Here is a 15,611-nt window from a genome sequence, read left to right on the forward strand (position 1 = left end):
GTTCTTTTTGTTTCCCTAAGGGCCTGGACTGAGTGAACTAGCTCTGATTGAGATTTCCAGGGGACAGATCCCTTAAAGACAGAGGAGAGACTCCCTTTTCTCTGCATCTGGTGGTCATGTTCTTTTCGCATGGCTGCTTTAACGGCAAGGACCAAGGGGCATGAAAGACAGAAAGGTGTGGGTGGGGAGAACTGTGAAGTATTTAAAAATGTACTCGAAAGCTGGGTGCAGTGGCACACACCTGTAATCCCAGCCACCTGGAAGGCCAGCCTCAGCAACTGAGTGAGACCCTATCTCAAAATTTAAAAAAAATTAAAAGGGTTGGGGGATGTGGCTCAATGATAAAGTGCCCCTGGGCTCAATCCCCACCACCAGAATAAATAAAAAGCAAATAAAAATGTATTTGCATTATTGATAATGTTAATGACAACAACAACAGTGATATGACCAGCATCTATTAAGCACTTAGTGTGTGCCAGGCCCTCTTCTCAGTGCTCCTTCCTCATCATCTCCCTTCATCATCACAATAACTCTATGTGTACTTATTTTAGTCTCACTTCGCATCACGGCAATTGACTGTTAGCAAGGTGAAGGGAGCGACATGGGCCCCAGAGTTGGCAAGTGACAGAGCTGGACTTCAGATGCTAGCCAGCACCCAGGGTCTGGGCCTGACCAGTGTATCTCTTGACCTCTTGGCAACACCCCTCAAGCCCTTAGGTCATGGAGGCAAATCATCGTGCTCTGCTACAGTCCTGGTGCCTCATGGGGCTGGAGGGGTCTGCTCTCCCCTTCATCAGCACCATGACCCCAGGTAGGTTGCCCCGTGGTGCTCCTACCCTCAGCCTCTCCTCAGAACCTTCTCTCCCTCTGCTTCTGCTTCTCTTGTCTCTGGCCCCACATATTTCCAGTCTGTTTCCTTCTCTTGGTTTAGCTTTACAAACAAAATATAAATTTAGTCAAGTGCTCATACCACAAAAAGGGAAGAAGGGGCAAGTATCAGCAGCAGACAGAGCCCAGGGTTCACCCTGCTGCTGGGCACATGGGCTTTGAAGAGCGGGCAGGGGAAAGCAGTTCCTCGGGTCTGTGCTCTTGGGCGTCTCCAGCCTGCCCCTCCCAACCACCTCACTCACACCAAGGCTGGATGTCCCCGGCTCGTCCCCCAACAGCAATGACTTTTCCATCAAGCAGAATGCCTGGGGATTTAGGAAGGCCTTCCCAGCTCCAAGCTGTTATCAGAGGTCACTTCCTTTGGATTAACTATTGCATGTGTCACTCTAACAATTTAAGTATCTGAGTTTTATGTGGTAGTGTGGCCGGGCTGAGTGAACTAGCTCTGATTGAGACCAGGGGACAGTGACTTTGCTGGGCGGTGGCCCACGGTGCAGGTCAGCCAGTTTAGGGGCTGTGAGAGGACTCGAGGCTGCTGTGTCCCTCTACAGGGGAGGACTCCATTAGCACCTTGGGCCTGATCCTCAGCGTGGGGCTGTCACTGCTGCTCGTGTCCATCCTCGGCTACAGTCTGGCCAAGTGGTACCAGCGTGGGTACTGCTGGGAGGGTAAGTGAGCACTGGCCCCCGTCACCCCAGCTCTGCCCGGCCCCACCTGTCCTGTAGCGGTTGCCAAGGCAGCGGAACTGCCAGCCCTGAAGCACTGCGGGATGCAAAAGTCTTTCCTGTTGCAGTTCCGTGGTTGAAGCCTTGACTGAGTAGCTGAGAGTTGAAGTGGCTGGGGTGGGGCAGTGTGACCTTTATTGAAAGAATGGGGGCTCCTCCCACCCCAGCAAACAGCCAGCTTCCCCTTTCTTCATGGCCCACAGGGGTCTCTCCCAGGGGCCTGTATGGGCCCTCAAGGCCAAGGGCAAGGGACTGGCAGGCCAAGTTCTAGGTGGTCCTGTCTGGCTCCTGGGAGACCCTGCCCCATCCATGGGTCCTGGGGCCTCTCCTAAGCGTGCTGACGTTCCAGCTTCCCTGGGAGTCTCCTGGAATTCACTGAGGTGTTCTCAATTCTGGGGACAAATCTGTGCTTTCCACAGGACTCTGGGAAAGTGGGAGGGGCATGATGGAATGACGAGAGGTAGTGAAAATTTCTTAGATCTATAGTAAACTTTAACCAGTGTCTACAAATATTTGTTAAGCACCTACAATGTTTTGCCTAATATTATTCTTTTTAAAAAATTCCATGTGAGGACAAAGTTATTATAGCTTCCATTTTTGAAGACTTTAGCCTTCAAAGTCACAGGGGTGGAAAAGAATGGAGTGGGATTGAAACCGAGGCCTGGTTCTTTTGAACTCTAGGCTGGTACTGCCTCCCTCCCAACAGGGGCAGGGCCCTTAGAAGCCTCGGGCCCTCACACGGCATCCCAAGGCCTAGTCATCTGCTCCTCCAGACAGGGGTGAGGGAGTACCAGATCATTCTGGAAAGGTCCTGACAGTTTCCCTGGAGGCATTAACTCTCTTTTTGGTTGTTTTCCCAGGGCCTAATTTTGTCTTCAACTTGTACCAAATCCGGTGAGTAGATATAGGGCCGATCTGGGTGGGGTGTGCACTGGGGGTTAAGTATGATGAAGAAAGACTCAAAGATGGAGCCAGAACTTACTGTTTCCCTCCCCATCTCCTTTCCGTACCCCTATGCAAACCAAATAGAATCCACTTAGAAAAGTTCCGTGAAAAACTTGAGCATAGAGAGAACCATGTGAGATCCTAATGACAGTGATCCTCTTAGCAGGGATCATTCTCAGGCAGGGAATGTCCATCCCTCTATCCATCCACCCATCCATCTATCCATCCACCCATCCATCTATCCATCCACCCATCCCTCTATCCATCCACCCATCCATCTATCCATCCACCCATCCATTCATCATTTATTTGGTAAGGTTCTAGTGTGGCCGGTATTGTGGTATGCATTTCTAAGGGTACAGAGGTGGCTAGGTATTCTCTCTGACCTCAAGCATTTCACTGTCTATGTCGGAGACAGGTGTGATCATGAACAATGCCACCTTCGGCCCAGTATGGTGTTAAAAGAGGAGCAATGAAAGAAAGGGAAGAGGGGAGCTGGAGTCAGAAGGTCCTCTTGGGCTGAGTCATCTCACCTATTTCCGGCAGTCCTGCTCCTCCTGGCCCTGAGAAATGGGACTAGTCCTATTCTGGAAGATAAGTCAGTGAGTCAGCTACCTGGAGATGGCCCCCACAGCCAGGAATGTCTTCCTACGTCTAGACCAGGGATACGCAGCCCCAGGGAGAGGCTGGGTTCTCAGCTCTAGGAGCTTAATAAGATAACCTTTCTCAGGACTCTGAAGGATCTGGAAGTGGGGCCACCCTTCACCATCAGTGGCCATATCAGCAGTCCAGATGGCGGCTACATGAAGTTCTCCAACGGGCTAGTCTGATGGGGGCAGCACCTGGCTTCCAGAGCCTGGGAGAGGTGAGTGAGAAGCTGCAGAACTCCTGAGTGAATCTCAAGTCCAAATAAAGTCCTAAGGGGGTCCAGGCACCCATGCCCAGTGCCAAGGACCACTCACAATTCAGAGATGATTTAGTGCCTTCTTTTTTGCTGGAAGAAGCCTCACTAGGTGACATGGTTTAGAGGAACCTTCTCACTTCTTCTCTTCCCCCCTCCCTTTTCTTTTCTAGGAACAGACTCCCGGCTTAGCTCCTGACCATCCTGGGCTCTCCTGGGCTGCTCTCCCTCTCCTGGGTCCTCAAGACCTGGCCTCAAGACCTGGCCTGGCCTCTGAATGTGAAGGATGAGGGGTCTTCTTTGGACATTTCACTAGCCTGTGACTCTCTGTGAGAGTCCTGAGGACAGTCAGGCCTCTGGGGAGGGACTGGCCAGGTGGCAGCAGCCTTCTCACAGGAACCAGAGAGGCGGCCACCCAGGGAGAAGGACCGGACTCCAGGAGGCCCTGAGCCTGCAGGAGTTGCTGAGGCGTCCCAAGGAGCCAAGCCACACCCTACAGTGTGGGAGGAGCCCCCAGACTCCAGAGGGAGCGCCTCAGGTGGCGTGTCCCATCACTTCCTCTTATAGGGTTGACACCAGGGGCTGGAAAGACAGTCCTATCTTCACTGGGCAAAGTTCTATGGAAATAGAGGTGGGACTCCAGACAGGGTTTTTTACCTTCCCATCAGAGGATAACTTCTCTGAAGACGGAGTTTGGCCTTTACTCTGCCCTGCCTCCTTCTATGCTTGGTTCTGGCACTTTCCATTCTTCCCCTGGAATTGCTGCCCTCTACCCGGCTCTACTCCCTGCCCTGGGCCCACTCTCCCTCCGTGACAGGCCTCAGTGCCTCCCGAATGTGGTTAGCTCTCAATTTTGATTGGTAGTTCTGAGAACAGACTAGAAATGTCCCAGTTGCCTGGGCTCCTGCGCCAGGGTGGGCATGGGGCACAGGGGACAGTATCTCCCAGTGCCCTGGGTTTCCTGAGCCAAGTCGGCCCTGGGAAGCAGAAAGTGGTGGAGTGAGGTAGAGGAACCCAGGCAAGGCTGAGCGAAGCAGATAAGAACAAGGGAAAGGAAGAAACAGCTGTCGCTGAGGACAGCAGGACAATGTGCCTTGCCAGTCATCACTGGGCCAGAGGCGGAGCTGGCCCTGGGGTGTTGACTTAGTCGTCCTTGGTGATACTGTGGTTCTATCCAGAGGGGCTGAGTCCTCACATCAGCAGTGGTGGCTGTTGAAACCTGCTGACACAACTACAGCCCTGGCTTCTCTGCCATTGTCTAGCAGCAAGGCCACCAGGAGCCCCAGGCAGCTGACTGGGAGGGGGAGAGGGATCGTGTGATTTATCTTCCTATTTTTCTTTTCCTGAGGTCTTGTTTCTTTCTGGTTTTGGGATCTAGCAGAGCAGAAGGAAGGAGAGTGGCCTTGCCAACCCCTCCCCCCTCACTTCCTGTCAGGGGATTCCTGCCGTCCTCCCGGGTAACCAAGCCCTGACTTTATAAACACAGTCTTTTTGGAAGACTTTACTGGGTCTTCTACCTCTGACTAGGTGGGAGTGGAGAAGAGCCCTTAATGGCTTTGGATTCCCTCTCTTCCTTGAAGGTCTCTTGGGAGAAATGGAGAAAAGGAGACGGATTGACTTTGGCTTCCTTCTTCCTTGGATCTCAGCTCTGAGGACTAGACCCATAGGTCCCCCTACCCACTTTAGTACCAGGCATTGAACCCAAGGATGCTTAACCACTTAGCCATGTCCCCAGTTCTTTTTGTATTTTATTTAGAGACAGGGCCTCACTTACTTGCTGAGGCTGGCTTTGAACTTGCAATCCTCCTGCCTCAGCTTCCCAAGCTGCTGGGATCACAGGCATGCGCCTCGGCACCTGGCTTAGACCCACAGTTTAACCTATAATGTGTCCATTCCCAATGACGCTTTCAATCATGCCCTTCTCAGTCAGTGTGAGTCCGGGGTCTGCAGTCCCTGCAGGGCTGCTCAAGGGTCCCTGAAAGTGCTCGGGACCCACCAGCTTCAGGGACATTTGAAAGGAGGTTGGGGTTCAACCCAGTGGTCCTGGTCCCAGGTCTGGTGGCTTCAGGAGAGGATGCAGGAACAGCTGCTGAGGACTGGGAGAATGGAGGGTATTTCCCATCCTTGGGAGCGGAACTGAGAGTGGGCTGCTTCCTCTTTTGGGGCCCTCTGACGTGCTCCTTGTCCCCTCTCCTCCCCCATCATTTTCCTTACTTCCGCAGGCCCAGCAGAGCTTTCTTGGCCCCCCCCCCGGTCCCACCCTAGGACTCCACATGTTTCTGTTGAGGACTCTGAAGGGCCAGATTCCCACTTGCTCATAAATAGGAGAGGAGAACTTCCTAGAAATCAAGGCTGCAGGTCTGTGGGCTGGGCCCTGGCTGGGCGCCCAGCCCTTGCTGTGCCAGGGCCTCTGCTGCACCATCTCCCTCCCTCTTTACTCCTTCAGGCCATAGCAGATGAGTCGAGACGCATCCTTGGGAGCCTGCGGTTCTGTGGGCTGCCCATTCCCGGGTCCTCTCCTGGTCAGGGCTGTTCCCCAGCCCGGAGTGCCCTCTTATCCCCCACCGAGCCCCTGAACAGTGTGGCTCAGGTCCCATTTTTCCTGCAACTCTTCTTAGGACTCGAGACCAGATGCCACCCCTTTTAATCCTGGTTGTAGAGGGCCGTGTTTGCTCCATTTGTCTTGTTCCCCAACCAAGCTAAGCCCTTTGCGGGAAAGGTTAGGTCCTATAGGTCTCTAGGGGCCCCTAAAACTGAAGCACTTAGAGGTGCTCGATAAGTGCTTGTGGAGTAAAGAGGAAACAGTGAATATGACCTTGAAAGGCGGCCTTGTCCTAGAAGAGGGAACTTTTTTCCCCCGACTTGTTATTGCATTTTGGACATTGTGGTCACCCTGTGACACAGGAATTATGATTGGCCCCACTTTACATATGGGAGCTGAGAGGTTCCAAGAGGTAGCATGCTTTGCCTAAAGCTCCACAGCTGCTCACTACTGTCTGCACTGGAGCCTGAACAGAGTCTGTGGCCTCCTGGATGCATCCTGGCCTCCAGGCTTAGTGAGGTGTAAGGATGGAGCCCTGGAGAATAGAGTCTGATTCTGACATTGCCCTGCCATGCTATGTGTCCCTGGGTTAGTCACTCCACTTCTCTAGTCATCTATTTAAGCATCAGGAAATCAAAAGACTGGATTATTTCTTCAAGGCTCCTCTTGGCTCTTGTCTTGCTTTTTAAAAATTCTCTGTATTCATGTTTAGCATAGGCGCTGTCACACAGTGGGTGCTCAATAAACAAAAGATGCAAGCACAAAGTATAGTCCTAATGCTCTCATTTATGAGTTGTAGTAGCTCTAGACCCCAGTGGGCCAAGATTCTAACTGCTACTTGGGCATTGCCTGGACTTTGCTGAGATCTGCCCAGGATTGAAGACTAGACCGTTCCCAACCAAGCCACTCTTTCCCTGGAAGGAAAACACCAACCTCTGTGGGGCGGGCACACGTTGGTGCAGGGTGGGGTCTCCGTTCACACATCCTCACTGTAGCCTGCTAACCTCAGGGGTGAGGAAATAGGCTGAGAGCACAGTGAAGTGATCTGCTCGAGGCCTGGAGAGAATTTACTTTCTTTATAACCCTTTGTTGCCCACCTGTACCTTCAGTCCAAGCCAGCAGTGACCCTGAGGTCCTTGGTCCCCAAGAAACCAGCCCCTGTCTTCAGCAGGTCTCCTTTCTGTGTCCACTGCTACCATGAGCAGGACTCTCAGGCCTCCTGGCCCCATCTCAGCTCTGAGCATCTCACTGGTCACTCCTCGTTCTTCCTTTGGTTATCATACCGTCCTAGACCCCGAGGCATCACCTTCTGCCATCCTTCACGCCAGCTCAAATTTTGCTTCTCCAGGGAGCTGCCTCAAAAACCTACAGCTCTTGTTCTCTTGTGATTTGAATTACAAACACTCTCTGGCTTCCATAACGTGATTATTTCCTTGCGCTCATTCATTCTTGCTCTCTCCTGTTTGGGGGCCACTTCTTAGAGACAGAATCAGGCCTGATAGCCCTTCTGAGCTCTCTCTGGAGCCTTGCTTGGTCCTGGCCCTGGGCAGCAACTTCTCAGGAAATCAGGTGGAAAGGCTGCTCAGTTTCTTCAGGGCATCTTACGCGGGGCTTTTTGCCTGGCCCAATCTTAGGTGTTCAATTTGATCTCCTCTCCACATCTTCACCCACAGCCAACCCTGTGCTCATGAGCAGATAAACTTCTAGAGAAGGGCACCCACAGATGGTGAGGTCTTCTACCTAAGGAACAACCCAAGGGATGATTAAAACTGTGAGGATCCTGACAGCTGAGGACGGGCTCTTTTACTCTGGGTTCTCCTTCGAGTCTTCATGGCCTTGCCCCATGGACCAGATGATGGGAGCCAGGAGGGCAGCGTGTAGGGTGCCCTCTCTCTGCTCCCAGGGTTTGGGAAACTCAAAGTAGGAGCGCAAGGGAGTGTCAATATTATATTTTTAAAAATTTGCTTAGTGATCAAAAACCATCTAGAATTGGTGATATTTAAGCAGATTTGGTACAAAACAGGAAGCCAGTGGCCTGATGAATTCTCACACTAGGGGACCAGAAGTGAAAATGTTCTGTGCCCAGAGTATCAGCAGAACAACAAAACAACAGGTGGGGCAGTACCGGAGGCCCACTGGGTGGGTCCTGCAGAGGTGGGGGTCGCTCTCCCAAAGCTGGGTGAAGTTTCTCATATCCAAGCAGGGAGCCAGTGGGAGAAGGATGGGTGGGAAACTAGGAAGCCTCATCTTCTGTTCTAATCCTAGTTCTTCCTCTTGTAGTGGCTGGGCTCAGGCTCTCTGAGGCCCAGATGTCTGTTGTGCATACAGCTGCCATTGAACCTGAGGATCTCAAGCTCCCTTCCAGCTCTGAGACTATTTCAGAGTATGGATAACCTCAGCTCCACAGTGCTGGGGTCTGGGAAGGAGCAAGTGGAGAATGTGTGTGTGTGTGTGTGTGTGTGTGTGTGCTTTTTTGTGTGAGTGTGCATGTTAAAGTGTGTGTCTTTGTGAGTATGTTGTGAATATGTGTGGGTGTGTCTGTGTACATGTGTATGTGGTGTGTGGATAAATGTGTGAATGTGTATGTGGTGTGAGTGTGCATACGTGTATGTGAGTGTATGGGTGTGTGTGTCAGTGAGTGTGTTTGTATGAGTATTGGTGTGTATGTATGTGTGTGTATGTTTGTGAGTGTGCAAATGTGTGAGTGTGTATATGTGTGGAAGTGTGTGTGCATGAATTTGTGAGTGTGTGATACAGTGTATATGTGTGTAAATGCATGTGAGGGCGAGGGTATATATGTGTCAGTGTGTACATGTGTATGTATGACTATTGTGTATTGAGTGTGTATGTGCATGAATGTGTGCATGTGTGTGGGAGTATGTGTGCATGAGTGTACATGTGTGTATGGGTATGTGAGTGTATCTGAATGTGTGTGTGAGACTAGGCATATGAGTATGTGTGCTTGGGTGTGTCAGTGTGTATGTATGTGTTAGTGTGCATGTCTTTGTATGTTTAAGTGTGTATGTGTGTGCCTGTGTGTGTGTGAGTTTGGGTTTGTGTGTGAGTGTTCATGTGTGCATGAGCATGTATGGGTGTGTGAGTGTTCATGAGTGTGAAAGGGTGTATATATGTGTGAGTGTGTGAATATATGTATGTGTGTGAATGTATATGTGAGTGTAAGTGTTGTGAGTGCCTGTGAGTCTGTATGAGTCTATGGGTGTGCACATATCTGTGTAAGTGTGTGTGTGCATGTTAATGAGCATGTGAGTGTGTATAAGTGTGTGCATATGTATGGGTGCATTTATGAGTGCAAGTGTGTGGAATGTGTATTGTGTGTGAGTATGCATGAGTGTATGTGAGTGTATGAGTATGAAAGGGTTTGTTTATATGTGTGAGTTTGTGAGTATGTATTAGTGTATGCGTGTGTGAGTATGTTTCTGTCGGTGTGTATGTGTGCCAGTGTGTGTGAGATTGAGGGTATGCGTATCTGTGTGTGTGAGATTGAGGGTGTCTGTGCATGAGTGTGTGCATATTTTCATGTGTGTGTGTCCTTATGTGTGCATGTGTGTATAGGTGTGTACAAATGTGTGTGAGTGTGTAAAGTTTGTGTGAGTATGAATGGGTGTGTCTATGTGTGGGTGCGTGAGTGTGCATAAGTGTATGTGTGTGAATGTATGACTATTGCATATTGAGTGTGTATGTGCATGAATGTGTGCATGTGTGTGGGAGTATGTGTGCATGAGTGTACATGTGTGTGAATGTATAATTATTGCATAATTGGTGAGTGTGCATAAGTGTATGTGTGTGAATGTATGACTATTGCATATTGAGTGTGTATGTGCATGAATGTGTGCATGTGTGTGGGAGTATGTGTGCATGAGTGTACATGTGTGTGAATGTATAATTATTGCATAATTGGTGAGTGTGCATAAGTGTATGTGTGTGAGTGTATGACTATTGCATAATTACGTGTGCAAGTGAGCTATACCCCTAGCCCTTTCTTAAAAGGATACCTTGGTTTTGAGACAGTGTCTCCGTGTGCTGCCCAGGCTGGTCTTGAACTCCTGTGTTCAAGTGTCCCTGCTGCCTCAGCATCCCACGCAGCTGGGGCCACAGGCATACCACCATCAATCACACCCCACCAGATGCACACCTCCCATTCCTGCTCAGTCTTGTACACTAATGATCACATGCTACGTGTGCTTCCTGAGTTGTTGGAATCTTCCAGAATCCATCCATTCTTTTAGCACACTTCTATCAAGCACTTGCAGGGCACCTGCAGGGTTGGGGACTGTGAGCAACGCAGCCCAGAGGTCACCTGCCCGCTCCAGGCTTGCTGCAGGTGTGGAGACTGTCCCTGGGGGAACTTGGTTTAAGAGATGGCAGAGTCCCAGGCAGTGAGCAGGCAGGTGGGGTGTCTGAGGTCAGGCGGCAGGGGATCATGGTGAGCCTGCAGTTGTGCTATGAATGGACCGGAATGCCCCTTCCCCTGTGGGTAGGTGGGTGGCAGGTGTCAAGGCAAGTCCCACAGACCAGCTGTCCCTCACCCAGCTGGCATCAGGACCTCCCTGGGAGCCAGGGTGGGACCTATCCCACCCTCACTAATACATGGACAGTATGTCCCCCAGAGGACAAATGGACCCCGACCTCCATGGCTCTTGGAATCCAGAGCAGACCCTTCTGTGGCCCAGCCCTCCATCTCCGGCCTTTCTCCCACTTAGCTTCCCATTCCAGCCACACTGGCCTCCAAAGCCATCTTGCCATAGTCCTTTGTACCTGCCACACCCTTCACCAAGGAGGGGCCCCACTTTGGTCACCCTTCTTCCCATCCCGTGTCACTACTCCAAGGGCTGCTGCTTGTCCTGGCCTGGCTCCCCTGTTGCCCACACTCCTGAGGGACGGGAGCCTTTTGCTAGGGCAGACCCTGGGCCCTTCTTGCTCTCGCTGTGTCCCTGCGCCCAGCACAGAGCCCAACACAAGGCATCGGTGCAGGTTGGCTGAGATAAAAACCAGAACCCCCAGTGCCAGCAGGGTGGGTAAGGTGGCTTCCTCAGTCTGACACCCGTCCCCATAGGAGGAGGAGGAGGAGGAGGAGGAGGAGGAGAGCCCCCCCTGGAGCAGCTGGAGCGCAAGAAGGAGACACAGCACCTGCTGGAGGAGGAGGACTCAAAACTCAGGGTGGCAGGGCCCCTGGGAGGCCCCCAATAAGGTCATCTGTGCCCAAATTGAGGACACAGTGCATTGGGATCGTCAGCATGGGGAGGCCCCAGACACAAGGGGCTGCCTCCCACTCTGGAGTGGCCCTTCTGGCCTTCTGTGGAGGCTCCCCTGGGTCTGCTTCATAGTGAAGCGTGGCTGAGAGGGTCACAGCAGGGCTGATGTGCTCTGAGAGAAACAGGGAAGTCACAGGTGTGTGCATGCACTGATCTGCCAGGGGTGCTCCCCAGGGCATTAGTGGGATGTCCTGAGGCTGCGAAGACCATAGCCCTGTGTACCTGTGTATGTGTGTGTGGTTTTTGTGTTTTTGTGTATGTATGCGTGTGTTTGTAATGTGTGTGAATGTGTGTTTGTGTGTGTTTATGTATGTGCTTGTGTGTTTGTATTTGTGTGTATGTGTGTTGTGTGTGTGTGTCTGTGTATTTGCATGTATATATGTGTATGTGTAATGCAGAACTGGGCCGAGGAGGAGAAACGGCACATCTGGTTGCCCATTGTATTCCCAGAGGGTGCACCCAGGCCAGATGTTCAGTGCCAGTTTGCTCAGAGTGAATGACTGTGTGCCAGATGTTTTCATGGTCCTTTGCCTGTCTTCCTGGCCATATCCCCTCACTTCAGGCTTCCTGTTTGGCTGTGGCCCTGAGTTCCTACAGCACTCAGGAGTTATAGGGTGAGAATAGCAGGGCAGGAAAAAAAACAAAAACATATTATCACATGACTAAGCTAAGCAGATGGCAGGCCTGAGTGTGAACTTCAATCAAAGCTAGGTGCTGCCTCCTTTTTAAGGCTCAGTCTAATGTCATCCAAGCATCTGCTTAGCCTCAGTCCACCATCACCACATTGCCCCTCACGTTGGGCAACTCCTTTCAATGGCTTTCAAATGCCTCTCTTACATGAACAGAAGAAAACTATTCATGCATGCGTTCGTTTACTCACCAAAAATTTATTGAGCACCCATTACTGTCTGTTAGTCATTTTCTGGGTGCAGGGGATACAGAGATAAATCAAGAGGACTTCTGCTCTCAAAGACCTCGCAATGAAATGGTACTGACTGTACTATGTTAATGAGAGTGATGGGGCATTAATGAATGAAATTGGCTTGAAGAGGACTATCTCCATTTGACAGACGAGAAGACCGAGACCCAGAATTGAACTGATGGACTTGTCCAGAGAACACACAGTGCCTGAGCTGGGGAGCCTAGAACCCAGACCTTCCGAGGGTCAGTCAGGCATAGCATATTTTCCACTCTAATCCTTGGGCCTTCTGCCTCTTCCTTTTTGTCCTTGGGACATCTCTAGCCCAACAACCTCGCCCCTGGGAGTCCTTTAGCCTGAGTGGACTGGCAGCAACCCCATTGGTGTGACTGCCCTGCTCTCTCTACCCTCTGGCATGTGGCTGCATAGTGATCGCTGCATTACATGTGCCTGTTCTCTTGGGCCCAGCCTTGAATCATGAGCTCAGATCTTACAGTACCTGCCGTAGAACTCAATTTCTACGTCTTCACCTCCAAGAAGTGTAATATAATGAATTTCATGAATTTCACTCCTTTTACTTTGGTGCATCCAGGACTAGGTACTTGGCACTGTTCCAAGCACAGAGGCACCAAGAGGCACATGTCACTCTTACCCTTTCATTCTGGTACACAAGAGACCCTGGAACGCTGCTGTCCAGTGCCAGGTTACCTACTAGAAGCACGTACAGGTTCTGAGGGGCCCAGAGAGGCTTTGTAGAGGAGGACACGTGAGCTGCCTTGAAAGAATGAAGAGAGAGAAGAGCATTTGGGGATGAGGAACCAGCGTGGACAGAGGTCTGGAGGGGTGGCAAGGTGTGGCATGTTGGGGACAGCAGGGGATGTGAGGGCGGGAGGGGAGAAGGAGGGAGGGCGTGGAAGGGAAGGAATGGGACTGGCGCAGGAGGCAGGGGTGAGATCCAGAAGAACCTTCTCGTTTAGGCTAAGGCTTTGAGTGTTGTCTTGTAGGTGGTGGCAGACACTGGCAAGTGGAATTAAAATCTCAAATTTGCATTTGAGATCCCTGAACCCAGTAAGCATCAGGGAAGGTTATCTGGAGGGGGGGGGGGATGCTGGAGAAAAAGAAACTGCCCAGGACATGGTGTCAAACTGTCCTGATGGGGGATCTGGGCGGGGATGGAGGGGACAGCTGGAGGACTATTGAAGAGGTAAGGCTGATAGGCCACCTCATGGTCACCTTTCCCATTAGGGGAAAAGTGAAGGTGTGGAAGGAAGTGCATGATCCCCATGTCCCCATAGCCATGTGGGTGGGAGTGGCATTGGTCAGGATGGGAGACACTAGAGAAAATCCAAACTTGGGGAAAAGGTGGGTCAGGCTTTGGACATGTTGAAGGAACATGGAGCCCTTTAATTGCATAACTAGGCTTTGGAGGAGGGAATCTGCGCTGGATTATCAACATGCAGGAGTTGGTGGGGACAAAAATATGGTCCTGGTATCTCAGGAGTGCTGCGAGCAGGGCCTCTAGGCTGCACAACTGCAGTGGGTGCTGTGCATAGCCTATAGAATAGAAGTACGTGGTGTCTCTGGAGTTGTCCATGCAACAGAAGCATTTGGAAGTCACCAGTGAGTGGTGAGTACTCTTTCAAAGAGTTGACTGCGTAGGAAGAGAAAGAAGCTGGTGCTGGACAGGAAGTTTTCAGAGCCCTTGGCCTGTACTCTCCAAGCAGCCCCCTAAAACACTCCAGCTGGGCCAAATGCCCCTTCTGCACCTGCTGTAGACCCCCATGCACCTGTTCAACTTAGCACACACAGCAGATGCCGCTCAGGCCCATGTCACCTCCTCTCAGCACCCTCTGATTCCTCACCTGGAAAGTGCAGTTCTGAGAGGGCTGTAACTACCTCTGTGCGGACAGAGACGCATCTCCACGCCCACTGCAGTCATTTGCCTTCTGCCCTCGGCACCTCCAGTTCTAGGGAGCCTAGGCAGCCCTGTGCACCACACCAGGCTGATGATGGCCCAGAAAAGATCAAGGGAGCAGGAGTGGAAGCAGAGGGAAAGGACAGGTGCAGCTGGTCCAGGGGAGAGGTGATAATGAACTTGACCAAAGTGTTGGTGGTAGGGGTGGTGACAAGTGACTGGATTCACCATCTGTCCTGAAGGTAGAACTGGTAGGACTCACCTGATGGGTTGGGGTGGGGTGGGAAGGGATGACTCCTGGGTTTTGGGCCTGAACTGTGGGGAGAGTAGGGCCACTTACTTAGGTGAGGAAGACTCTGGGAGGAAGAAGCATGGATGTGCGGTATCAAGGATGCAGTCACAGACAATATATTTCTGAGATCTGTGCTAGACATCCAGGGTGGAGCTGCTGAGCCAGCTGAGTAGAGTTTGGGGGAGAAATCCTGCCTGGCCACTTGGACTCATCAGCATCCAGATGGCCCTCTAAGTTAAGGACTGGGTGATACCATCTAGGGAGAGAATGGCAAATCATCAAGTTGTTCCCTAAAGCAATGACACACAACTAAACTTTGCTGTGTGCTGGAATCACATGTTTCCTGAGCAGGTCCTGGAAGCCAGCACTCAGAAAGTCCTGGCCTTGGGGAGAAGCCCAGGAAACCAATGCCCCAGGTGATTCCCATGCAGTGACATGGTGAGAGTGCCCTGAGGGGTAGGTAGAGGCGATATGGGGAAACAGAGGGCAAGGGATTCTGCCAGGGCTGGGATGAGCAGGTAGCAGGATTCTAAGAATGTTCCATGCTCTCCAGGGTCATTGCGAGGCCTTAAACTCCACCACCCTCTCCTTTCTGAGCAGGTAGGTGTACAGGTGTGACATCCTCCATCCAGGATTTTGCTGATCACACGCCTATCTGTATCCTTCCCCTGCTCATGCCCACTCCAGAGTCTATCAGCTCTGCAGATGGGACAATTCACTAATGAGAGCCCTCAGCTGTTACGCTCTCAGTGGTAGGTTGCGATTTTTATCTAGGGAGACTCTGGGCTGGGGTCTGCAGGCAGATGTCAAGCACAAGCATGGCTCACTTTGCTCTGTAAGTCAAAGGATGGCAGCCTGCTTTATCTCAAGATGGGAGATCACCAGGTGAATATCCTAACTGCATATTGGCTGCAGGGGGCCCAGAGATCTGCTGCAGGCCTGCCTCCTCATCTCCACACCAAGGACTGTGTGCTCATACATGAAGCAGATCACAGAGAGCACAGAGCTCTTGTTGATATCCCCCGTCCTGAGCTCTCACCTGGGGCCAGGCCTGCCAGGCCAGCTGCTGAAAGACCTTTCCTTTGGAGGACACTGTTAGTAAGCCAGAGCTCACCCTCTTCCCCTGCACCCGTCTCCCTTCCATGTCCATATTTCATGTTTCTCATGAAGCTCAAGTGTATTGAGCACCTCTAACTCCACCCTGTCATCCT

General features: G+C 51.5%; 1 protein-coding gene across 2 annotated transcripts; it reads left to right on the forward strand.

Moving 5' to 3' along the window:
* Positions 1 to 1,134: 1,134 nt before the first annotated feature.
* SMIM35 (small integral membrane protein 35) lies at positions 1,135 to 4,231 on the forward strand. 2 transcript variants are annotated; one of them, XM_081281751.1, is made up of 5 exons: positions 1,135 to 1,238; positions 1,440 to 1,556; positions 2,474 to 2,507; positions 3,289 to 3,423; positions 3,633 to 4,231. In XM_081281751.1, the coding sequence occupies exons 1-4, from the start codon at positions 1,142 to 1,144 to the stop codon at positions 3,386 to 3,388; spliced, it is 348 nt and encodes a 115-aa protein (XP_081137877.1). In that variant the 5' UTR covers positions 1,135 to 1,141; the 3' UTR covers positions 3,389 to 3,423; positions 3,633 to 4,231. The 2 variants fall into 2 exon arrangements, with proteins under 2 accessions (XP_081137877.1, XP_081137876.1); XM_081281750.1 differs by having other exon boundaries at positions 3,289 to 4,231.
* Positions 4,232 to 15,611: the final 11,380 nt, after the last annotated feature.

Source organism: Spermophilus citellus, assembly GCF_964194105.1.
Source record: "Spermophilus citellus genome assembly, chromosome: 2".
Taxonomy (NCBI): Eukaryota; Metazoa; Chordata; class Mammalia; order Rodentia; family Sciuridae; genus Spermophilus; species Spermophilus citellus.